We start from the raw sequence: 26123 nt of genomic DNA on the forward strand, positions 1-26123 counted from the left end.
GTGCCTTTCTATATTTTTGCATAACACCCCTCTAGTGTAACATGGGCAGATCGCAAGGGCCACCACAACCATTCATAATCATTGACTGGCTAGCTTTGGTGGCGTCTGAGTTTCGTATATCCACTATTTTTGTTTTTTAATTACCCTGACTACCTTCAAAATCTGTGCCGTTTACAATGTTGCTGGCTCTCGAGACACAATCCAATTGCAGTGTCTGTCATTGGCATTTTATGGAACATGGATTATAAGGTATTGCCACTTAAACATGATGCATGTGCATGTGCATGCATGCGTCATTGTTGTGGGCACAGTGTCTTGAATAAAAGAAATTTGAGAAAACTGTAATGGCTTATAATTATTAAATTAAAATTGCATTGGTTTTGTGGTGGGCGCCTCTGAAAGGGCTAACGATTGAAAGTAATTGACAGAGCTAGAAGAATTTATATCTATTCAAACCCAAAAGAGATTCAGTTTATATACTTTTTTCGTTTATATCCTTATACAGGGTGAGATAAAAACAAAGTCAAACGCCATAATTTTTATTTTTTTTTTAATTTTATTGAATGAAAGCGAAAAATGTCGGAAATAGCATCAAATTTTAAAATAAGATTAGATTTGTTCGGCCAATGAAACCGTCACACGCTGTCCAAATGTTTCTCTGCGGTCTTTTGGCCCATTCCTGCCGAAGCGCTTGCTTGAGGTGATCGACACTTCATTATTTTTTAGTGCCAACCTGAGTGCGATGATGCTGAGTCCTGTTGGAAAGTCCAAGGTCTGCGGCCAAAATGTTTGCGTGTCCAAGGCTTTAATTCATCCTCCAGAATATTTTCGGGATAATCGGCTATTATGGCGTCCCACACCATCACCATGGCCGGCGCTTGAGTTCTGGTGGCCAACCGAAGGTGCACATTTTCCGCTGACCTCTTTGGCAAGTAATCACGATAATTTTGTTTGTTTGCTGCTGGACAACGAATGTTTTCTCATCGGAGAAAACCAAATTCGGCAGTTCACCACTTTCGGCCAAGCAAGCAACTCTTTAGCCCTTTTTAGTCTATTTTCTTTCTGTTGCGGTGTAAGTTCTTGCACTTTTTGGAATATCAAAGGCTATAACCCGAGCTCATATTTCAATATTTGCAGCCACTTCGTCGCGGGTTTCGATCGAGTCGCTTCTTTACTTTTCGAACCATTTCTGCTGATGTTGTTGTTTTCTTCCGCTACCATTTTCGATGTTTTTATTATCTGAAAAAAAATGAATTAAAGAATAAATAGTTCGTTTGGTGGGAATATCCCCGGCCGAAAATTTGTATTTGTAGTCTAATGTAGTTCAGCTGGAATTGTTTCGAAATAATAATTTTAGATCTAGCCCCGTCTGTTGTAGAATGAAGATAGGAAGCTATAGGAATATTGCCCAGATCAGTCTTTTGTCTGCATGTAGGTCAAGTTCGAAGATGGGCTATATCGATCTACTATATCGTTAATCCCCCATATTGTAGCCAAAATTTTCAATAAAATTGTCTGAAAATCCACAAAAGGACTTCCTTCTGAGTACTTTACCCCCTGGAAGAGAAATGTCTATATAGGTCCACGATATCGTATAGCCCACATACAACGGTACCCCCCGATATTCGATATTTTGACGATTATGGGGGCATTATTCACCGGAGTTGTTTCAAATTTCGTATTTAGAATTCGTAATGGATACAGCAGCCCGTGTCAAAAAAAATTGCGTATGCAGGCCAACGTCTTCGTGTAGCCTAAATAAAACGGTACCTCCCAATATTCGATATTTTGATGATTTTTGCTACATTATCCACCGGAGTTGTTTCAAATTTCGTATTTAGAGTTCGTAATGCAGATCCAGGTCTTCGTATAAGTCCCATATATAAGTATTTCGTATTCGATTCGTATTTGAATATTGTAATGGCTTTTGAAAAAAGTTGATTATAAAGGTCCACGACTTCGTATAGACCCAAATATGATGGCCATAATCGGTATTTTTAAGGTTTTAAAAAATCTTTTAACTGATTTTATTTTTTTGAAGATTTTCAAATTCGTTCCAAATGGTGGAGGGTATTCAAAGTTCGGCCCGGCCGATTTACTGCTTTTTTACTTGTTAATTATTTTCCTCCGTCTTCTTATTCTTCTCCTTATTTTTTGATACATTTTGTTTTCCCAAAATACATTATTGATTATTCTTCAAGACCGGCATGATATCTCTTTTTGTTAAACGAATCATGTGAGAGTGGCAAGGACCACCATTAATATTAATTGCTAAAGTTATCATTTTGTTGTTGTTGGAAGGACGAGGAAATTATTGTTTAAATTTGATCCATTATTATTTAACACATAATTGGAACATGGTAATATTTCCAAATTTTTACGATTGCGAAACTTCCAAAAATTTTAGAATTTAAACAAAAACTACTTTTTATCGCTTGAAAACAGTGTTGAACGTAATGCACACTCTTTAATTGCAATATTCAATTGAATACAAATACTCGAGGTTTCCTTCTTCTTCTTCTTTAAATACATTTGGACAACTGTTTAAATTGTCATTTTGGCGTCAGACATAAAACATTTCGTTTTCATTTTAATACATATATATATATATAAAAAAACAGGCATGCATTCTGTTAGTCAGTCAGTCGTCTGTTTCCCTACAATGTCTAGACAGAGTGCAATATAAATGAACATAAAATTGCACCAATGACACTAGCTGCTAGCTGGCTGCCAGCTATGACCATATCAGCAGGGAATGTTGAAAAATAAAACTATTATTGTCACCAAACCACAAAATGCTTATTGGATTCTTAAAAGTCTATTCTGATAGGAAAGTAATTATGGAAATAGTAATTTGTATGTGTTCTAAGAAAAGTGAAATGACTTAAGGATTCGGAGCCGGCGTCACCATGAAAAGTGAAATCATTAAAGGCAACTAAGATAAAAATAAATTTAATATTATAATGATAAATGGGGAAAAAATAGAAGGCGGATATGAATTACATACACTTGGGTCTCGTTTTATGCGGATTCAAATTTATGCGATTTTTAATTGCGAATTTGAAATGAGGGATTTTATAAAGGAGAAAAAACTTGGATTGAGAATAGAAAATTGGTTAAATCCCCATGCCTTTCAAACCCAAGTTCTTTCTATAGATCCAGACACGAAAAGAATGCCATATTTTAACTTGGGCTGACGCGATATTAAAAATTACATAAAGAACTAATGACAAATTATTTTCAAGAAAAGAAACAACTGAAGTCCCATGGTAAAATACAAAGGTAGGTTACAATTTTTTCTGAGTGTGTTTGTATTTGTTGTTTTGAAAAAATAACAAGTAAAAAAGCTGTAAGTTCGGCCGAGCCGATCTTTGAATACCCTCCACCATTTGGAACGATTTTGGCAATTTTTGGTAAAAATAAAATGCGTTAAAAATTCTGTTAAAAACATAAAAATGTAGACGTTATATTAGGGTCTACACGACGACGTGGATCTGCATAGACAACTTTTGTCATAAACTATTAAAATACTCAAATGCGAAACTTGAATAAAAACAAGTTAAAAAGCTGTAAATTCGGCCGGTGAATAATGTCGCTAAAATCATGCAAATACCGAATATACGAAGACATGGACCTGCACAGACAATTTTCTGTTATAGGCTGTGGTATCCATTACGAACTTCAAATACCAAATTTAAAACATTACATGTGAATAATGTCATTTAAATCACCAAAATACCGAAACAAGGGAGGTACCATTATATGAGGGCTATACCAAAACGTAGACCTACATGACCCATTTTCAATACCAAAAGTCCTGCAGACATTATACACATTTGAGTAAAAATCGAAGGGGTAAGTTCAATCAAATTTTGCAGAATAATCGTATTGGTCTTCTTGAATAGATGTTCCCACATCCCCGCTCCTCTTATCCTCTTCCGTTCTTCATCGTATTGTACCTCAGTTTTCGAACCGAAGGGGTAAGACCAATCAAATTGTGGGGAAAATCGTCTTAGACTTCCTGAAGAGATAGCTTTGCAACCATATTTCTATTATCATATCCCGTTACTTCGTCGCCTTGTTCTGCATTCTTTGAATCGAGAGGGTAAGACCAATCAAATTTTGCAGAATAATCATCTTGGCCATCTTCTATTATCATATTTCTTTTCTTCTTCGCATTGTTCCGCATTTTTCGAATCGAAGGGGTAAGATCAATACAATTTTGCCGAATTCTCGTCTTGGACTTCCTGAAGAAATGTCTTTGAAACCATACTTCATGTCGTCATATCCCGTTACTTCGTCGCCTTGTTCTGTATTCTTCGAATCGAGAGGGTAAGACCAATAACATTTTACGAAATAATTGTATTGATCTTCTTGAAAAGACGTCCCTGCTCCCCTTACCCTCTGCCGCTTCTTCATTTCATTGTTCCGCATTCTTCGAATCAAAAGGGTAAGACCTTTAACATTTTGCGAAATAATCGTATTGGTCTTCTTAATAAAATGTCCAGGTCAACCAGCTCCTTTTATCCTCTGTCGCTACTTCATCGCATTGTTCTGCATTCTTCGAATCGAAGGGGTAAGACCAATCAAATTTTGCAGAATAAAACATATTGGCCTTCTTGAGGAGATTTTCTGACAACAGTGCTCCTCTTATCTTCTTACGCTTCTTCATCCATTGTTCCTGATTCATCAATTCAAAGGGGTAAAACCAAATTTGCGGAATAATCGTCTTAGCTCTCTTAAAGAGATATAGCTGCAAACATCACCTATATTTCTTCTTCTCATCATTCTTCCCTTCTTTTGCGTGTAAGAACTGCTCGAGATTTTTTTTATACCCTTCACCTTGGAAAGGTGAACTTTGTCATTCCGTTTGTAACATCCCTAAAATATTCGTCGTAGGCCCCATAAAGTATGTATATATTCATAATCAGCATAAAAATCTAAGTCGATTTAACGATGTCCGTATGTCTGTCTGTTGAAAACACGATACAGTCCATATTTTTTTGACGTAGAGCGTTAAAATTTAAGAGAACAATTTGTATTGTGTCTAGGATGGTTGGTATTGAAAATGAGATATATCGGTCCACGTTTTGGTATAGTCCCCATACAACGGTACCTCCCGATATTCGGTATTTGGATGGTTTTTGCCACATTTTTTCACGGCGTTGTCTAAAAATCGGTATTTGTTGGTCATAATGGGCTCTAAATGCGGTGGCAAAACATTGCATCTATAGGTCCACGTTTTGGTATAGCCCCCATATGACGGTACCTCTCGATATTCGGAATTTTGATGGTTTTTGATAGGTGATAATGTAACGTTTTAGAGTTACGCTCCACTCATCTAGTTCCCACCAAGCTGTTCACTGTAAGGACAGGTCAGTAAACTGTCATAAAATGAGGCAATTTGTAATCTCTGCGGAAATAATTTATTATCATTTATTGCGGTCCCATTAGCTCTAACAATGAATTATCGGTAAAGCCCATGATGCATGCATTGAAATGGAAAAAAGAACTTGGTCAGTCCGCTTACATACAGATAAGATAGCTTGAGTTTTTATACTAAAAATGGGTTTTATTTATAGTTAATTTAAAAATTCAATTTCAGTCTTTTTTATATTTTAACATTAACGTCTTAACTTAAATAAAACCAACAATATTCATGTTAATTAAAAATAAAAGGATAATAATTGTTAAGGAACATCAACTTCCACGTCACAGTGAAAAGTATCCACGACAAAACTTTTACTGAAAAAACGTATTTTCTAAGCTGTTTAATACTTTGCGTGTTATCCTTTGATCCTTTTTGCAATAGATTTAATCACTGTGTCCCAGCAAGACGTCAACGTTTTCCCTATTCTTCATGCAAAGCATTTTCAAAATCTATATTCTTGAAATGTTATGTCCTCTAATGTTTGTCTCCAAAATATTCCATATATTTTCTATCGGATTCAAATCCGGGGGTTGGGGAGGTGTTTGAACCATCTCATCTCCGGTGCAAAATTCTAGCGTTGCCACATCGAATTTTCTTAAGATAGGAAAATATAATTCTGGAGAGGAGAAAGGTAGGGACTTTTAACGTAAGAATATAAATAGGAACCAGTAATGAAAGTCCTAAACTCGGTCTGGGCCGATTTTATGATACCCTACATCACTTTGCATATTTAGTAGAGCTTCACATAACAAATAAAAGTTTTTATGGGGAATTTGTAAGAATTAAATCATACTAGCCACGATTATAACTATAATTTATTTAGGCTTGTATTACCCATTTGGTTGGATAGAGATATATATGGGGCTATATCCAAATCTGAGCCGATCTCGATAAAATTTAGCAAGGGTATTTCCGAGTTGAATTTGATATATTTCCCCAAATATCGTTGCTACAGAGTGCATATTACGGCTGCAGAGGACAAAAATAACAAATCGGATGAACAACATATATGGGAGATATAGTTATATCTGAACCGATTTCGATCAAATTTGGCATAAATTTGGCCTGAAAATAAGGCCTAATTGGTAGTATGTGCAAAATGCTGTACTATTTGGGCTGATATTACACGTTTGGCGCATAATAAAAAGCAAATCGGATGAAGATATATATGGAAGCTATATCTAAATTTTAATCGATTATCTCTAATTTCAATAAGGTTTGACTTTGTGTTAAACAAATTATTGGTGCAAATTTTCATCTGAATCGGACTATAAATGCGACCCGTACTTTGTTTACAACAATACATGGACAGACGGACGGATATACATAAATCGACTCAGAACGGTACCACCCAATATTCGATATTTTGATGATTTTGGCGACATTTTTCACCGGAATTGTTTCAAATTTAGTATTTGAAATTCGTAATGGATATTACAGCCTATGACAGAAAATTGTCTGTGCTGGTCCACGTTTTGGTATAGCCCCCATATAGCGGTACCTCCCGAAATTCGGTATTTTGATGATTTTTGCCACATTTCTAAATGGATTTGTCTAAAAATTGGTATTTGTAGGTTATAATAGGTTCAAGCTTAAACGAATTTGTCTTAAAAATGGAATTAGTTGGCCATGATGGGTTCTAGCTCGTATAGCGAAACATTGTATGTATAGGCCACATTTTGGTATAGCTCCATATAACGGCACCTCCTGATATTCGGTATTTTAACGATTTTTGCACACATATTTTCGCGGATTTGTCTAAAAATTGGTATTTGTAGTTCGTAATGGGTTCTAGCTCCGGTGGCGAAACATTGTATGTATAGGTCCACATTTTTGTATAGCCCCCATATAACGATACCTCCCGATATTCGGTGTTTTGATGATTTTTGCCACATTTCTTCATGGATTTGTTTAAAAGTTGGTATTTGTAGGGTATAATGGGTTCAAGCTCAAGCGTGTGTCGAATCATTGTATGTATAGATCCACGTTTTGGTATAGCCCCCATACAAGGATATCTCCCGATATTCGGTATTTTGTTAATTTTTGCCACATTATTTCACTAATTTGTCTTAAAAGTGTAATTTGTTGGCCATGATGGGTTTTAGCTTGTATAGCGAAACATTGTATGTATAGGCCAACGTTTTGGTATAGCCCCCATATAACGGTACCTCCCGATATTCGGTATTTTGATGATTTTTTCATACATATTTTTATGGATTTGTCTAAAAACTGGTATTTGTAGTTCGTAATGGGTTCTAGCTCCGGTGGCCAAACATTGTATGTATAGGTCCACATTTTTGTATAGCCCCCATATAACGATACCTCCCGATATTCGGTGTTTGGATGATTTTTTTTGACATTTTTTAACGGATTTTTCCAGAAATTTATATTTGTAGTTCGTAATGGGTTGTAGCTCGTGTGGCGAACATTGTATGTGTAGGTCCACTTTTTGGTATAGCCCATATATAGCGGTACCTGGCGTTATTCGATATTTTGATAAAAAAAATGGTATTTTTAGTTCATAATGGGTTCTAGCCCGGTGGCAGAACATTGAATATATAGTTCCAAGTTTTCCTATAGCGCACATATAACGATACCCACCGATATTCGGTATTTTCATAATCCTACTCACATTTGCCCACAAAATTGTTTCAAATTTGGTATTTTCGAAGATTTGATAGATGGCAATCCTTGAAGTATAGAATTGTCTATAGAGGTTCCCGTTTTGGTATGGCCCCATAAAACGGGCTCACACACCCTATGGTTTTTTGACAAGTTTAACTGTTTCAAATTGTCTTACTGGTATTTTTAGTTTAAAGTGGAGCACGCTTTAATTCGGATACTTTTATATAAAAATATTTCTTTTACCCTAAGGTGGAGGGTATTAAAAGTTTGGTCCCGCCGAACTTAATGCTTTTTTACTTGTTTTTAAGTTTCACTTTAAGTTTGCAATAATGAATTTCTAAGTGTTTATTTGTGAGAGAGGGACCTATAAGTGTATGTAGCCGAGTGGTAGTTGTTAGTGGGAATTCGGGCCCTTTAGAGATATTAATTTTAACGTTTAGAAGGATCACAGAGTCAAAGATGGGCGGACAAAGTGTGGGAATGTCGTGTTTGTCGTTTTATTGTGTGTTTTTATTTGTTTTCATTCTTCGACTCCTAGGACTGATTGTGGAAGGGTTGAGATCCCCCTAACCGAATTATGTGTCACGACGGAGCTTGTCGCGCCGCTGTAAGCGGCACCCAAGAATATGGCATCCCAGTAGGCGGTACATAACAAACGATGTTGAACCAAGTACACAAATTCAATTTGGTCGAATTTATCACCGCTTTTACTTGTTCGTAATTATTCACGACAAATTTCCAAAGAACAATACTTTGACGTAAGCGATAAATAAGTACGTGCTGGAATTCCGACTGACAATTAACCTATTGTTATATTTTTTTATTTGATTCGAAAGTATTATTCATTCCTACTGCAATTGATAGATTATTGAACGTTGCAAAAGTATATATTACACATCAAAATGTATGGAAATTAATAATTCCAATCACGATGACAATAGGTTTTTTTTACAACCGCCTAAATGCCAATCGAGTCTAACATACGCTCAAGCCATCCTTAAACACCACCAAGAAGAAGATGATTTTTCATCAAAAATATTCATGAGTGATGAGGCCTATTTCCATCTTACGTAAATAAGCAAAATTCACTGTTCTGGGATACTGAAAATCCGCGTGTAACCCACAAAGAGCCAGTGCACCCGCTTAAAGTTACTGGATGATGTGCTCTTTTCGCTGGAGGAGTCATAGGACCTATTTTCCTTCGAAGATGTCGCAGGTCAAACGGTTACTGTGAGTGGTGAGCGCTACAAAGCAATGGGATTAGAAAACATGTGGTTCCCACAGGACGGTACAACAGCACACACTACACGTGCCAAATCGATATTCTGAAGGACTCATTTCCTGGGCGCCTAATCTCCCTTTTTGGCGATTTGCACTGGGCAGCAATATCGCCTGATTTGACCACTCCAGACTAGCTTTTGTGGGGCTTTTTGAAGTCGTGAGACTTTTTTAAAGACAATAACCGTCAAAAATGTAAGGACCTATTGCCGGAAGTTTTTCCAAAGTGATGGAAAAATCGGCCGGGCAGAACTTTTCATACCCTACACCATTGGGTAAAGAAAACATTTTTATATAAAACAATTTCGTGGGTAAATGTGTCCAGGATTATAAATATCGGTGGGTATCGTTATATGTGCGCCATAGGAAAACGTGGACCTAAAAATTGAATATTCTGCTAGCGGAGCTAGAATCCATTATGACCTACAAATACCAATTTTTAAACAAATCCGTGGAAAAATATGGCAAAAATCATCAAAATACTGAATATCGGGAGGTACCATTTTATGGAGCCTATACGAAGAAGTGGACCTGGACAGACAATTTTCTGTCTTAGGCTGTAGTATTCATTACGAACTTCAAATACCAAATTTGAATGAATTCCGGTGAATAGTGTTGCTAAAATCATCAAAGTATCGAATATCGGGGGTACCGTTATATGGGGGCTATACGAAAACGTAGACCAGCACAGAAAATTTTCTGTCATAGACTGTAGAATCCATTACGAACTTCAAATACCAGATTTGAAAGAATTCCGGTGAACAATGTCGCTAAAATCATCAAAGTATCGAATATCGGGAGGAACCGTTATATGGGGGCCATACGACCTGCACAGATAATTTTTGTCTTAGGCTGAAGCATCCATTTCGAACTTCAAATACCGAATTTGAAACATTTCCTGTGAATAATGTCGCATAAATTACTAAAATACCGATTATCGGGAGGCTATACCAAAACATGGACCTAAATGACCCATTTTCAATACCAAAAGTTCTGCAGACATAATACACATTTGAGTAAAATTTTATCAACCTACTTCATTTCGTTCGGAAGCTAGAGTGATTTCCAGAGACGGATAGACGGACATCGCTAAATCGACATAGAATTTTATGCTGATCAAGAATATATATACTTTGTAGGGTTAAAAATATATATTTCGAGGTGTTACAAACGGAATGACAAACTTAATATATCCTCCATACTATGGTGGAGGGTATAATAATCCATAATCCAGAATCACAGTTTTTAATTTTATTTTTAATTACAGCCAAAAACGTCAGTGGCTTACTTTTGCGCCATCTACATAAAATCGTTTTTATTTGATAGCTGTTTTTTTGTAGATTGTTCTCAAATAAATCTTTTGTCGCTTCACAATTGATGAAATTCCATGCTGTTCCTTTATCAGGATTCTAAGCTACTGCTACAAGCCTGCACGTGTATATCTCGCACAATGCATTTCCTTTAATTAAAAAAAAAACATACGCTGGAGATTTCATTGTAGAGAACGTCTTCTCCATGTGTAATAATCCATTGTTTGTTAAAAAACTATGCGCGCATGCGTATTTAAACACCTGCTTCCACAAGACAATTTCAGCATTTATTGATTGACCCCCCAAAAAATTGGAGATGTTATAACATCAGAAGCGGTTCATCTTCATTTCTTTTCATGCATTTCGAAGTAACTGAGGATAAAAAATAAATTTAAAAACAGGAACAAAGCAGCATGAACAGCTGTTACTACCGCTGCTGCTGGTACAGATGTTTTTTCGTCGTTGTTATTGTTGTTAAACACCAGTTAGTATCCAAAAAACGCTCTGCGTGGTTCGTCATGCATATATGTAGGTACCTGGTTATTTTCGGTCTCTTTTTCTTAATATTCAGCTGTGACAACAGCTAATAACAACAAAAATATTCCAGTCAATGTTTTTTTCTTATGTTGCTTGTTGTTTGCCACGCACCAATTGCTGCGGGTTTTTTTTACGTGTATCCGAATCAATTCACGTAAATTGCCAGTTTGCCGATCAAACGGCGAACAGCTGTTGAAATCATAGGGTACATTTTTGATAAATTGAAGATAAAGATTGGGCAAAGGTGGATTGAGAAAACACGAGCCTTTGAAATTAGAACAATGTTAGGAAGGAATTACATTCCTTTGTTTTTAATCAACCCCAAAAAGTAAAAGGGTTGCGAAGAAGGAAAATGTGGTCGAATAGGAAATTAAAGAATATTAAGGCATGTTTATGTTAGAGCTTTGTGGGGAAGTACCATAAGGAGTGCGTCGATTTATCACAGCATATCTTGTGCTAGTAAAAACAAGCTGTAAGTTCGTCCGGGCCGGACTTTGAATACCTTCCACAATTTGGAACGAATTTGGCAATATTAAAAATATATAATCCCTTACAAATTCTATTTAAATCTTAAGGTGTAAGTACATAAGAAGCTTGAAGTCATGGCTAGGCATATTTTGTGACATATTATAAAGGGATTGCAGAGCCTCACCAAAATCGTGCCGCCGTTTTCCATTATCATTTGACATTAATATGCCTAGCCATGACTTCAAGCGTTTTATGTACTTGCACCCTTAAAAATACCGAATGTAGCCGTTATATTAGGGTCTATACGACGACGTGGACCTGCATAGACAACTTTTGTCATAAGCCATTACAATATTCAAATACGATGCTTGAAAAAAAATTCGGTGAATAATGTAGCTCATCGAAATACCGAATAAAGGGAGGTGCCATTGTATGGGGGCTATACCAAAACGTGGACATGCACAGACAATTTTCTGTCATAGGCCGTAATAAACATTACGAACAAATGCCAAATTTGAAACAATTCTGGTGGATAATGTCGCTAAAATCATCACAATACCGAATATCGGGAGGTACCATTATATGGGGGTTATACCAAAAACGTGGACCTACATGGCCCATTTTCAATACCAAAAGTCCTGCAGACATAATATACATTTGAGTACAATTTTATCAACCTCATTCCGTTCGGAAGCCATGGTGATTTCCATAGACGTACAGACGGACGGACATCGCTAAATCGACATATAATTGTATGCTGATCAAGAATAAATATACTTTGTGGGGTCTAAAATGTATATTTCGAGGTGTTACAAACGGAATGACAAACTTAATATACCGTTCATACCATGGTGGAGGGTATAATAAAGGCATGTGTAAAATTTGTAGAGAACCAAATGCTTATTTCGGATTTTATGCTTGTTTTGGTTATTCAAAATATTGGACCCTTTGTGGGGGAGGTACGGGATGGAATGGTCCGATCTATAGCATCTTCATAACAGACCTTGTGCTGATGGAAATAGTGAGATATGCCAAGTCTGAACGGAATCAAATGTTAATTTCGCGTTTTATGAGCTTCATGGATATTCAAAATCTTGACCCTTTGTGGGGGAGATACCAAAAAGAGTGGATCGATATATTCCATCTAAACACCAGATCTTGTATTACTAGAAATAGTGGGATGTTTGAAATTTGAAGAGAGTTGGATGATTATTTCGGATTTTGTGCTCGTTTTGGTTATTCAAAATGTGGACCCTTTGTGGGAGAGGTACCTGATGGAAGGGTCCGATCTCTATCATATTCACAACAAATCTTGTGTTGATGAAAATATTGAGATTTGCCGAGTCTGAATGGAATCGAATGTTAATTTCACTTTTTAGAGATATAATTATTCAAAATTTTGACCCTTGGTGGGTGAGATACCCGAAGTAGTGAACCGATATATTCCATCTTCATACCAGACCTTGGCTTAGTAAAAATATCGTGATATGTGTAATTTGAAGACAATCGCACACTTACATCACATTTTATTTGAGTTATAATTGTTCAAAATTTTGACCCTTTGTGGGCTTATACTTGATGGAGTGGACCGATATTGTTCATTTTCGCATCTGACCTAGCACTGATGCAAATACTAGGATTTGCAAAGTTGGAGCAAAACTGGATTATCCTTTCTCTTTCTGTGCAGTAAATTATTTTTTTTTTTAATTACGACCTTTTGTGGGGGAGGTACCAGAAGGAGTGGGCCGATATTACCCATGTCCGAACTCGATCTCAGTTTGATAATAATATTAAGTCGAATGCTCCCCTCGAAAGTTATCGTGCACACCAGCCAGACAGACAGACGGACGGACGGGTGGACATCGCTGGATCAACTCCAAATGTCCTGAAGCGGAGTTGGTCCAAAGGGACCTAGTTCAGTCACATAATGTTATTTCTCAAACTTCTCCCATCTATATTCAAAAAAAATCCTAAATTTAATAATTTCAAATTGAAAACCTATTACCAACTTTAAAACTGCAGAGCCTAAATGCGCATGTAACGTTGGGAAAAATCAATATTTTCTCTCATAGACCAGAACTCCAACTGCATTCATGGCTAGAAAAGAAAGAATTTTCTTGTATCTCCACAAAAAAAAAAACTAAACTAAAATAAAAACCAACAACTGATGGCTACAGAAACTGCAGGAAGCTAGGCGAAGATTCGAGAGTCATAGAAGACAACCTCCAACCATTCACTCCCGTTGCTCGTTGCTCGACCATATAACGCTCGTATAGTGGTGTACTACAGGATAATAGTAGCAGCAGCAGTAGTAGTAGAAGGCGTCGTACTACTCCTACAACTAATTGTAAAACTTGTAAAAATAATATGGCCTCAAACATGGCGACAGCAAAAAAAAAAAAAAACAAAAAAAAAACCCCACACATTCATGGCAAAAAAGTACAGGATATGTCCTTATAAGGACATGCCAAAACGTTGGCTCCAAGCCAATGTTGAACGGGCATGCTTGCATCTCCCTTTATGTTGCGTTTCGTTTCGATTTTTTTGCATATTCATGTGGGCATAAGTCACTGAGTCAGTATCGGGGATTGACGTAGGTATTCATTGTAGGATCCCAAATAGGCCTGCTCACTAATGCGAACAAAACAGAGCGCAACTCCAAATTGGTAGGCTGCTTTTTGTTCATAGGCAGTAGCAACAACAGCAGTGGTAGTAGTAGTAGTGAGCGTAGTATCCATCCAGTAGTAGATACTCTATTGCAATTATGCAACAAAATGTTGGCGCATGCCAAATGATGCGAACAAAACAGAGCGCAACTCCAAATTGGTAGGCTGCTTTTTGTTCATAGGCAGTAGCAACAACAGCAGTGGTAGTAGTAGTAGTGAGCGTAGTATCCATCCAGTAGTAGATACTCTATTGCAATTATGCAACAAAATGTTGGCGCATGCCAAATGCAGTTGTGGCTGTTGCAGTTGTGGCTGTTGGTAACTGCTACTGCAAATCTCAGTCAGATAACGTCGTTGTTGGTTTCTTCGTTGTAATTCGAAAGAGCACCAACGACGAACGTAACCGTATTCGAACTTGTGCAGCCGCAATGAGTTGATGTTTTGTTTCATTTTTGGGAGCAACGCATTTGGCCATGTCAACGAACCGACAATGACTGGGAAAAGGTTTTCTGCTGTTGTTAAAAAGAGAACAAAGAAAATGTCTTCAAAGGCCACACTTGGACGTTTTATCAGGATAATAATTTTGTCAAAAAAAAAAGGAAATTATAAGAGTGTGTAGACATTTTTCTGTCCTTATTAAAACAATAATAACTCATTCAAAAAAAAATCATCAGAATTCTTAGCTGAAATGAAAGTATCCCAAGAAACCTTAATATGAAAATTTCAAAAAATCTTGATGAGGGCGAATTTGTCCCCTATATTTGGGTTACTTTGCCGTGTAAACTTTCAAAATGCCTATACGCATTTGATACGGCCAAGACGTGTCACATCGAAATAACGGTTTTAGACCCTTTTCTTGGGACCAAATCTATTTAAGGACATTTGGAGCCGAGTGCCCTTCCGTTTGTCTGTCTGGGTGCTGCACACGATAACTCTCGAAGGCAGTATCCGATTTGATACAAACTTGGAACATTATAATGTTATTGACAAACTTAGATCGAATTCAGAGATGGGCAATGTCGGTCCACTTATTCTGGTGCCTTCCCCACAAGAGTTCAAAGTTGTCAAGAAAATAATTTACGTCATAGAATAAGAAATTATCTTCCAATTTAGTTCAAAAAATTTCGACCCTTTGTGAGGGAGGTACCAGAAGGCCTGGACCGACATATTCCATCTGCACCAGACCTTTGGTTCACAATAATATTGTGATGTGTGTAATTTGAAGACAATCGGAATCTTACATCACATTTTATCAGAATTACAATTATTTAAAATGTTGTCTCTTTGTGGGGTAGGTTCTTGACGAAGTGGACCGATAATGTCCATTTTCGCACATGTCCTAGCGCAGATGCAAATATTAGGATTCGCTGGAGCAAAATCGGATTATCCTTTCTCTTTCTGTGCAGTAAATTATTTTATTTGAAAACGTTGGCATTTTGTGGGTGAGGTACCATAAGGAGTGGACCGATATTGCCCATTTCCGAACTCGATCTAAGTTTGACAATAATATTACGATGTCCCAACCTTGGACCAAATTGGATACTCCCTTCGACCGTTATAGTGCGCATCAACCAGCAGTCAGACAGACGGACGGACATCGCTAGATCGACTCCAAATGTCCCGAAACGAATTTGGTCCAAAGAGACATAGGGTCTAAAACTTTTATTTCGATGAGGCACGTTTTGGCCGTATCAAATAATATATAACCTCTGTAGCCATATGGCTGAAGATATAAAAAGCAATAATACCTTCCACCATTTGAAAGGAACTCTCGAAAAAATACGCTTAAATGAGAACCGGTATATGGGAGCTATACGAAATCTTGGTCTTTTATTTTCTACCATAGGCTGTAGTACCGATTCCAAACTTCAAATACGGAATTTGAAAAAAAATTCCAGTGAATAATGTCGGTAAAATCATAAAAATACCGAATAAAGGTTGGTACCGTTATATGTGGGACATGGGCCTGCATATGTAATTTTTATTATAGGCTTCAAATACGAGACCATCAAATGCGAAATTTGAAACAATTCCGGTCTATAATGTCTATATAATCATCAAAATGCCGAAAATTGGGAGGTACCACTATATGGGAGCTATACGAAGACGTTGACCTGCCTAGACAATTTTCTGTCATAGTACCCATTCAGTTGTAGTACCCATTAATATCATCAAATACGAAATTTGAAAAAATTTCGGTAAAAATATTGCTAAAATCATCAAAATAACGAATATTGGGAAGTACTGGGGGCTATTCGAAAACGTGGACCGATAAGGCCCATTTACGAATTTAACCTGTCTACTGGCAAAATACATATGTGTGCAAATGTTTAGCCTTCTATCTCAATTCCTTCGAAAGGTAGCTTGATTACAACTGACAGACCAACATCGCTAGCGTCTAACATGATTATTTCTAAGAGTTGCGAATGAAATGACATATGATGGAGGGTATGAAAAGAACATAAAATTTAGAAAAATGCACGAAATTTGAATTGACCGCGACTGTGCCTTAAATGGTCAACGCTCTTAGCTCAATTTTGGCATACTCTTTTCGACACTTCGGCCGTTATCTCACGAATAAATGCTTTAATGTTGTCCTCCAATGTGTGGACTTATCTGTATAGATATGATATAGTTTTACCGTTAAATCTCATGATCTAGGCGGGCAATTGTCTGGTCCCGAATGTAGAGACAAATGTTCACTGAACTGGTCTCTCAATAAGAGTCCATTGCTGTGCGTGCTGTGTGGCACATGGGACACCGTCTTGATGAAACCACATGTCATGCAAGTCAAGGTCTTGCAATTTGGAAACAAAAAACCATTTGGATATCGTCTCATGGTACCGCCACCATTCACAGTTACGGTCCAATGATAAAACCGCACTAAACTGTGACTTTCTCTGGGTGCATTCATTGGTTACTTTTGCAATGTTTCTGGCTGATCTTCTCTCCAACATCGAGAATTCAGCTTATTTACTCTCATATTGAGCCAAAAATGTGCTTCGTCCAAAAACTGGAAGAAGTGCGCGATGAACTTTCTTAACAGATGAAAAATTCAAAAATTTGTTAGCGTAGTACTTTTGTAAGACGATTCATGGTTATATTATGTATAACAAACTGAATATGTTTGACAGTGAAACAAAACACAAAACGTCTTTTAAAATTAGTACCGTGCGTTACGCTTTACAGATATATTATTTTTTTATCCCATTCGTTTTTAATTTTTTCTACTTTTCCCATTAATTGTCAAAAAATGTATAAAATCAATATTACCTAGTTGCATTAATATTTCATTTTTCATTTTTGACAAAATACTAAATTTATTTTCTCGTTCTTCTATAATTCCCCCTTTTTTGACATGTTGTTGGGTATTTTGCTAACACGCATTTCATGTGTCTGGCAACACCTTTATGCTACTCGACACATATGGCTTTTTGGCAAAACGAACAGCACCAGCACTCGTTAGTTCATTACGCGATCTTAGGCGAATTAGCTTCGTTTTCTTCGGTTTAATCAAAAATACAATGTTTTAAAAAGATAATAAAAACGATAATAATAATCTAAGTTGATAATAAAAAAACAAAAACATTAAAATATAATACACTTGATTTGTTGTGAGCAAAAACGTGGTTGTTGTCGTTTTTCCTATCACTCGAAAGATAAAGAAACACAAAGCAGAGAAACTTTGTCTATTTGTGTAACGACCTCAATGATTTCTATTTTTGTTGGCACAGCCTTAAAGAGTTCGTTGGTTTCGTCGTTGATAAAGATATTCCACATCTTGACAACTTGAATATTTTCAACAAAAAGAGAAAATCTCTCAAGGTATGTAGAGCAAAATGGGTGGACATACTTTCCACTTGCAATGGACAATTTTCGCAGTTAATTTAAGGCAATATGTTAATGATGGTCGTCTAGTACACATATTGACAAAAAGACGAAATTTTATTAAAAATTACAAAATGGCAGATCATTAATTGTGTATTGTGTTGATTTTGTTTTTCGGGGGAATTGTGTCTGTGTACGCCAAGTGATATCATACGGAGAAACATGAAAACAACCATTTTTATATGTATGTATTTATTTATGTACGTACGTCAAGTTAACCACAATAAAGTGATGTTTTATAAAAAAAAAACAACAAAATAAACCTCATCCCCCTTCCTCTGGCTTACACCCTCTGACCAACGATTTGCAATCGATTCAAATTCCATATAAACAGATTGAATGTGTGCGTGTTTTGTTTGTTTTCGTTGTGTTTTGAGCGTCGCCTATACGTGCTCGTTTATGGGAGCAGTTTGACCAAGTACCTCGTATGTTTCCATTGAGTTCGTTGTGTTGTTTGTGTCTTTTGAAAACAACGAGAGGTCGTTTATGATCAGAGTTGCCGTATTTATGGAAATCGGGTTGTAAAGTTTGCTGGCATGTTATTAGGTGTGTACGATAATTTGGACACTAAAAGACACTCATTATCTGTTTATGTATGACGAAAGAAAATGAATGCGAAAGCTAAAAAACTAATTTTAGGAGTATTTTTTCAACAGTTTGCTAAAATAAAAAAAGTAAAAAACTTATACAAAATTGGTGTTTTTATTTGTTTTCTTTCGACACGCAAAAACAAGCTGACAGTAATTTACAAGGACAACAAGGACTTGCCTTAAGTTAGCTTTCCTGTGCAAATCGGGTAACAAATTAAGTTTACCTCCAGCTGGCAGAAAATGCTGAAATTTTTAGCGAGGGTAGGTTTTGTTATCCTAATTAAAGCGACATAATTGTTTTCGATGGGAAATCAATACTTACCGAGATATAGGGTTCCAAAGTTGCGAAAATACCCCAAAAATACACAATTTATTGATAATGAACTTTATTAATAGAACACACATTTTGTAACGTAAGACGATTCATGGTTTAATTATAAATCAAACTGAAGATGTTTGACAGTGAAACAAAACACGATGTGTACGTTTGCTGCTTTAACCAATTTTGCCAAAAATATAATTACCCTTTAGGTATCATTGGAGGTTGGTTACATGATGGGGTAATTTGAAACGGTTCGGGAGTTATATCAAAATGATCCTATAATTGAAAATAATACACACGCAAACAATGGGTAAAATTTTGCATGTCAATGTTAGTGTGTCTCGCCCATACACTGGCTGTGGTTTTTTATACATTCCACCATACATAGCATGAGGGTATATTAAGTTCGTCATTCCGTTTGCAACTCATCGAAATAATAATTTTAGACCTAACAAAATATACATAGTCTAGATCACCGTAAAATTCTAAAACTATTTAGCTCTGATCCTCCGTTCGCAAATCACGCTAGAGTCAAACGAATAAAGATATGAAGGTAAAATTTTGTACATGTCAGTCTTTTGTCTGCGGGCAGGTCAAGATCGAAGGTGGACGATATCGGTCCACGATAACGTATAGCCCCCATATAACGGTACCCCCGACATTCGGTATTTCAATGATTGTTGCCAATTTTTTCAATGAAATTGTCTGAAAATCCACAAAAGGAGTTCCTTCTAAGTACTTTACCCCCTGGAAGATTATTGTCCATATAGGTCCACCATATCGTATATCCCCCATATAACGGTTAGCTACATTTTTTTAATGGAATTTTAGGAAGAGAAATGTCTATATAGGTTCACGATGTAGGCTGTACGGTCCCAGATACAACGGTACACCAAGATATTCGATATTTTGACGTTTTAGGCACCTTATTCACCGGAGTAGTTTCAAATTTCATATTTAGAGCTCGTAATGAAAACTACAGTCTTTGACAGACATTGTCTATGCAGGTTCAAGTCTTCGTATAGCCCCGATATAACGGTACCTTCTTATATTCGGTATTTTGATGATTTTAGCTACATTATTCATTGGATTTTTTCAAGTTTCGTATTTGAATATTGTAATTAATGGCCTATGACGAAATGCCCTTTGCATGTGCACGTCTTCGTATATAACGGCCATATTGTAGGAAAACTACTAAAATCGGTAAAGGGAGTATAGGAATAGAACTAAAAAGATAAATTTTGACATTAGGATCACTATGAGTATAGGGTGAGATAAAAAAAACTGCAACAAAGTCAAACGCCATAATTTTGAAATTTTTTTAAACAAACAAAAAATGTCGGAAATAGCATCAAATTTTATAATGAGTTTAGATTTGTTCGAATTGGTCGAATTATGGCCTTCAAATGGCCAATAAAGCCACACGCTGCCTGAATGTTGCTCTGCGGTATTTTGGCCCATTCCCGGCGAACGCTTGCTTGAGGTGATCGACACTATGGTATTTTTTAGCTTTCCAAAATACTTCAGACACAATAGTTCAACGGATTGGTATTGGAATATTGCGATATGCGCGGGTTTCAAGTCGCTTTTTTACTTTTCGAACCATTTCTGCTGAAGTTGCTGATTTCTTCCGTCCGCTTCCTTGATGCTGGGCTACGCTACGAGCGATTACGCCACGGCAACGAGCGATGTTACGAGACACAAAAGATTTATTCACATTTAATTTCTGGAGTGCTTTAACGATAGCCACATGTGTTTTTCCAGGCAAATATAAAGAAATAACACTATCACGCTTGAATTCCATCACGAGACGACAACTTTTTTTCTGAAAAAATCTCACCAAAATGCTTTTGTACGCTTGTAAACAATATAATGAGCTGTCACTGGAATAATTTTAACAGCTGTCGGACGAGTGGCTTAGAAATAACAGCAGTCTAGAATAACAGCAGTTTTGTCATCTCACCCTGTACAGGAAATCGTTAATGGTCAGAGCCCTGAAAATTGGGAAAATGCAAAGCTACTTTCAGTTACGTACCCATTTTCAAGAATTTATTAGAGGGAGAAGAAGGATTTTGTAGATACGTAGTAATTTATCATATATAAATTGACTATTATCAATGTGTATTGAAATTCATTCTGTTTGGGGTAAGCAATCACACATAGTTGATTTAGCATATGCGTTCACAAAGATATTTTCGGGAATTTAATCAAATGAATGAATTGGTATTACTCATACCATCCCCTCTCCCCTCCACACCGCACAAACATTTAATCATCGAATGCAACGAAATACTCAAAAAAAAAATTAAAATAATGACAATAACAACTTGCTCTCGTCATTCCAAACTTCCATATTGTATGATATCATTTTATTTTGAATGAAATCGTTGTGTTCTTTGTGTTACCATAATGATTTTACTGGACGTGTATATATTTTTACTTAAATTGTCGATTGATGTTCGATTTGCTGCAGATTTTACTTTAAAACAGTTATAGAAAATGTTTCAGGCCCAATTCCAACATGAGCGTCCTTCGTCATGTACTGCATTCTGGTGATAATGCCCTTGTATGGTATAAAGTGGGTGATGGTTTTTATACCCTACACCACAAGGTGGTCGGGGTATTAGGTATTTGAGAATTTATTTGTAACAGGCAAAAGGAAACGATATATAGACCCATAGTTCCTTTTGATGATCTGCATAGAATCACATTCTGTGTCGATTTATGCATGTCCGTCCGTCCACGTATATACAGGTCGCATTTATTGTCCGATCCAGAAGAAATTTTGCACAAAATCATTTGTTTGGCCCAAGGACGAACCCTATTGGAATTAAATATAATCTGTCAAAATGTAGATTTGTCCGATTTGCCTTTTTCGTGCACCAAATTAGGTCTTAAAATAAGTATTCCAAATTTAATCGAAATCGGTTCAGATATCCGACTTGTTATTTTTGTCCTCCGCAGCCATAATATGCACTCTGTAACAACAATATTTGGGGAAATATATCAAATACAGCTCAGAAATACCTTTGCTAAATTTTATCGAGATCGGGTCAGATTAGGATGTAGCTACCATATATAACTTCATCAGATTTGCCTTTTATTGTGCACCAAACGTGTAATATTAGCCCAATGTCAAATTTGGTGAAGATCAGTTTAGATATACAGGGTGAGGTAAAAAAAAACTGCAACAAAGTCAAACGCCATAATTTTTACATTTTTTTTTTTAATTTTATTGAATGAAAACTTAAAATGTCAGAAATAGCATCAAATTATAGAATAGGTTTAGATTTGTTCGAATTGGTCACTTTTGGCACGAATTATGGCCAATGAAACCCTCACACCCTGCCCGAATGTTGCTCTGCGATTTTTTGGCGAAGCGCTTGCTTGAGGTGATCCACCCATTGGTATTTTTAGTGCCAACCTTGCTTTCCAAAATACTCCAGACACAATAGTCCAACGGATTGGTAACCGAAGATTTTGAAGATTTTGTAACCATTCTTGGGTTGCGCGTCCTGAGTGCGATAGTGCTGAGTCCTGTTGGAATGTCCAAGGTCTGCGGCCAAAATGTTTGCGTGCCCAAGGCTTTAATACACCCTCCAGTATATTTTCGCGGCATTTATTCTGATGCCACGGTCGATTAATAGAGCGGAGAGTGACCATCGGCTGTTATGAAAGCCCACACCATCCCATTTTCCGGCACTTGTTTTCTCTTCGTAGAAAACCGAATTCGGCAGTTTACCACTTTCGGCCAAGCGAAGCAACTCTTTAGCTCTTTTGAGTCTATTTTCTTTCTGTTGCGGTGTAAGTTCTTGAATTTTTTGGAATTTCAATGGCTCAGGGTAAGAGCTCATTTTTCAGTATGCCGAATGGAATATTGCGATATGTTCAGCTCACGAGTCATTTTTCGGCCACTGCGACGCGGGTTTCGATCAAGTCGCTTCTATACTTTTCGAACCTTGAATTTCTGAAAATTTAGTACATTTTGTCAAACTAAACAGATTGTGCATTTTGAGTACTAAGAAGGAACGAAATCGGAACAAATCTCAAATTTCAAGGGGGACTTTTCGTTGGCAAAGTAGCAGGCATTTGCTAGTCTGGTATATTTTAATATATTGCATGGTACAATTAAAAAGCAAAGTTATTTCAAATAAGCATAGCGATCTCTGACCTACAAAACATTTTCTATAGTAGGGTAGTGGAATATTTGTGTACGCTACGTCGAATTTTAGGTAACGTTGTAACGAAAACAAATTGTAAACATATTAGTTTACCTTCCTAATTCTTCCATGCGTAAACGTTCAAAACAAAAAATAATATTTGTTGGTGTCTAATAGAATGTGTCGTTTTGAAATCTAATCGGAAAAATACAATTGGTTTCCCGGACAGAAAGAATGACAATGGTATTAATCGTATACTTTGATGGGCTGCTTTGTTGTGTGCCCTCTTTATTGGCCTTGAAAGTGTACGATAACTTGCCCTGTAAAGATTAGAACTTAGTAACTTTTACTGAGAGCATTTTCTCTCTCTCCATTCGCTAAAATTTTACCAAAAAATTTTTTTAATCAATATTCCCAAAAATTCATATAGAAAATAGCTAATTTCGCTGCAAATTGAAATATTTATAAACATTCTTTTGTTAAGCTAATGATATGTTATCAATATAGCTTCCATTGATAATGGGCGATATCGAAAAGCTTTCAGTATAAAAATGCAATCGATCTATAATCAGTTGAAATTAAAGAGCCAAGGAGTGTGGTACTCACTAAGCAAATGAAACTCCAGGTATGTTAGAAACATTCAATGTTAAACGAAACTTTGATTCATATTTTTCTTTAGATACTCGTGAACTTCTTTTTGGCAGTTTTACTCGTCATCACCACCACTCCCACCAATGCCATTGCAGCTGAAGACAAAGAACTGATTGTTGATGGAAATACCACCACCATTCAACATAGTATCCCTGTCAATCCAATTGTCATCCAGACTCAATTGCAAAACTATGACGAACCTACCTTGAAGGAATACCAAGAGTGTTTCGAAAATAGGGAAAAATGCAAACAGGTCTGTCAAGGCGTTGAAGATGTTGGTAAATGCCTGAAGGAATGTCCAAATTGTCCGGAATTATCAATGAGTGAACTACTAGTGCAGGGTGTAAACGATACTCAATTCACAAAGTCAACCAAACCTTTTAATACGACCAACGTGATTCGTTTGACGAATCAAATACACAACCTAATCGAAAGCAATGAAGGCAATATAACACTCAATAACGATAATAACGTGCATTTGCATCAGGATTTTAAAGCGTCTCGAGTGGGGGGAAAGTTCGGTTTGGGTTATAATAATACGGATCCATGCTGTATTGTTTTGCGTTCGAGGAGTAATTGCGACATGCAGCGGTTTTCGACTGCTTCACGTTGCCATCGCAAGCGGCATCGCGTCTGCGGCAAACAGTGTAAAAGCCGTGTCATGGAAGCAAAGAGGATAACAGTCTGTGATTCTAATTCAGATTTCCAGGACTACTTTGACGATAATGATGATGCTGGAAATTGTCGCGAAACGGTGAAATATGTTCCATTCCGACCAAGAAGACATTCAAGGCGACCAGCTATGCCTGGCAGAACACTGCAACAGCTACCTCAACCTAATTGCGATTACTGCCTGCGTCTACCATTTGCCTATATCTTGCTCAATGGCATGCCATTTCAATGTAGCCCGTGCTTCAATAGCTATTACGGCGGCTATAACACCTACAATTATCCGCAACCATTTCTTAATGGGCAACCATTTGTGCATTTCACATTCGAGAACTATCCCCCCAACGGAGATGACCTCGATGACTTTGATATATCCGACGGCTGGAAAGAAGACAAGCGAAAATGTCTCTTGCCCGACGGTGAAGTCAGTAGCGATTGTCCCATTACCAGTCCCAATGATTTTGAAATTGATAACGTTAACACTGATGGACCCGATGAAAACGAAACTGATTATTACGACTACGACCACGACGATTTGTTAGAGGGACCCGTTGTTCGCAGACGCAGAAGACGCCGACAAACGTTTTTACGTTCCAAATATAGCCGCAAGTACAGAACTAAAGCATAGGTGTTTTTTTAGGGTTAAGTGTCGCACTAGACGACGCTTTCATTTTCAACATTTCACTGTTTCCGATACGCTTTAAGTCGCTCCAATTTATTTTTTTTACAAACTAATTTTTATTTTCGGCATGATATGTTCCTATAGTCGCTATACCGTTTCTTTACTAAGGAAACAATAATATATTTAAAAAAATATATATAATTTTAATTTAACAATACTGTTTGTGTTTGAGTTTTTAGTTTCACAGTTTAGAGTGGTTTATGGGCTGGTGGCATCATTGGACCGTACTTCCTCAAAGGTGTTGCGAATCGGTACTCACGAACTGTGAATGGTGAGCGCTACAGTGAGATGATATCCAGTTTTTTTTTTTTGCCCAAAATGCAAGAGCTTAACTTGCACAACATGTGGTTTTAAGAAGACGATGCCACGTGACCGTGAAATTGGCAGACCAATTTCTCGGGACCGGGAAATTGGCAGCCCAATTTTCAGAATGTCTTCTTGAAACAACTATTTTGTGTGCTATATTAAAGTTCATGCCCATACCGACAATTCCCCCATTTCATTTAACGCATGGGAAGACAACATTAAAGCATTTATTCATGAGATACCGGCCGAAATGTTGAAAAGAGTATGCCAAAGTTAGTCTAAGAAGATCAATATTTGCATGATATTTTTATATAAAATGTTTTCGGCCGAACTTATGGCTTTTTTTTAATTCTTTTAAAATTTTTTATTTTATTTGATTTCAATTGATCGAAACTATTTTGCGAGGTGAACGTCGATATTTTCAGTGTGCTCCGTCATTAAATTAAAAAATATTTGTGATAATTCTAATAAAAAATATTTGTTGTTAAATATATGATATAGTCTACGCGATTCAAGTGTACTTGTTGGTATTGATTAAGT

At 36.7% G+C, this 26123-nt stretch overlaps 1 protein-coding gene and 1 pseudogene across 1 annotated transcript; both read left to right on the top strand.

The window, feature by feature from the left end:
• Positions 1–17648: 17648 nt before the first annotated feature.
• Positions 17649–26123, top strand: part of LOC131806693 (death-associated inhibitor of apoptosis 1-like) — a 51846-nt pseudogene continuing 43371 nt past the window's right edge.
• On the top strand, positions 23759–25432 carry LOC131806695 (uncharacterized). The gene is made up of 2 exons (XM_059131257.1): positions 23759–23900; positions 23955–25432. Exons 1-2 carry the CDS (start codon positions 23889–23891, stop codon positions 25221–25223), a joined length of 1281 nt encoding a protein of 426 aa, XP_058987240.1. The 5' UTR covers positions 23759–23888; the 3' UTR covers positions 25224–25432.

The sequence above is a fragment of the Musca domestica genome, unplaced genomic scaffold, assembly GCF_030504385.1.
Source record: "Musca domestica strain aabys unplaced genomic scaffold, Musca_domestica.polishedcontigs.V.1.1 84, whole genome shotgun sequence".
NCBI classification, from domain to species: domain Eukaryota; kingdom Metazoa; phylum Arthropoda; class Insecta; order Diptera; family Muscidae; genus Musca; species Musca domestica.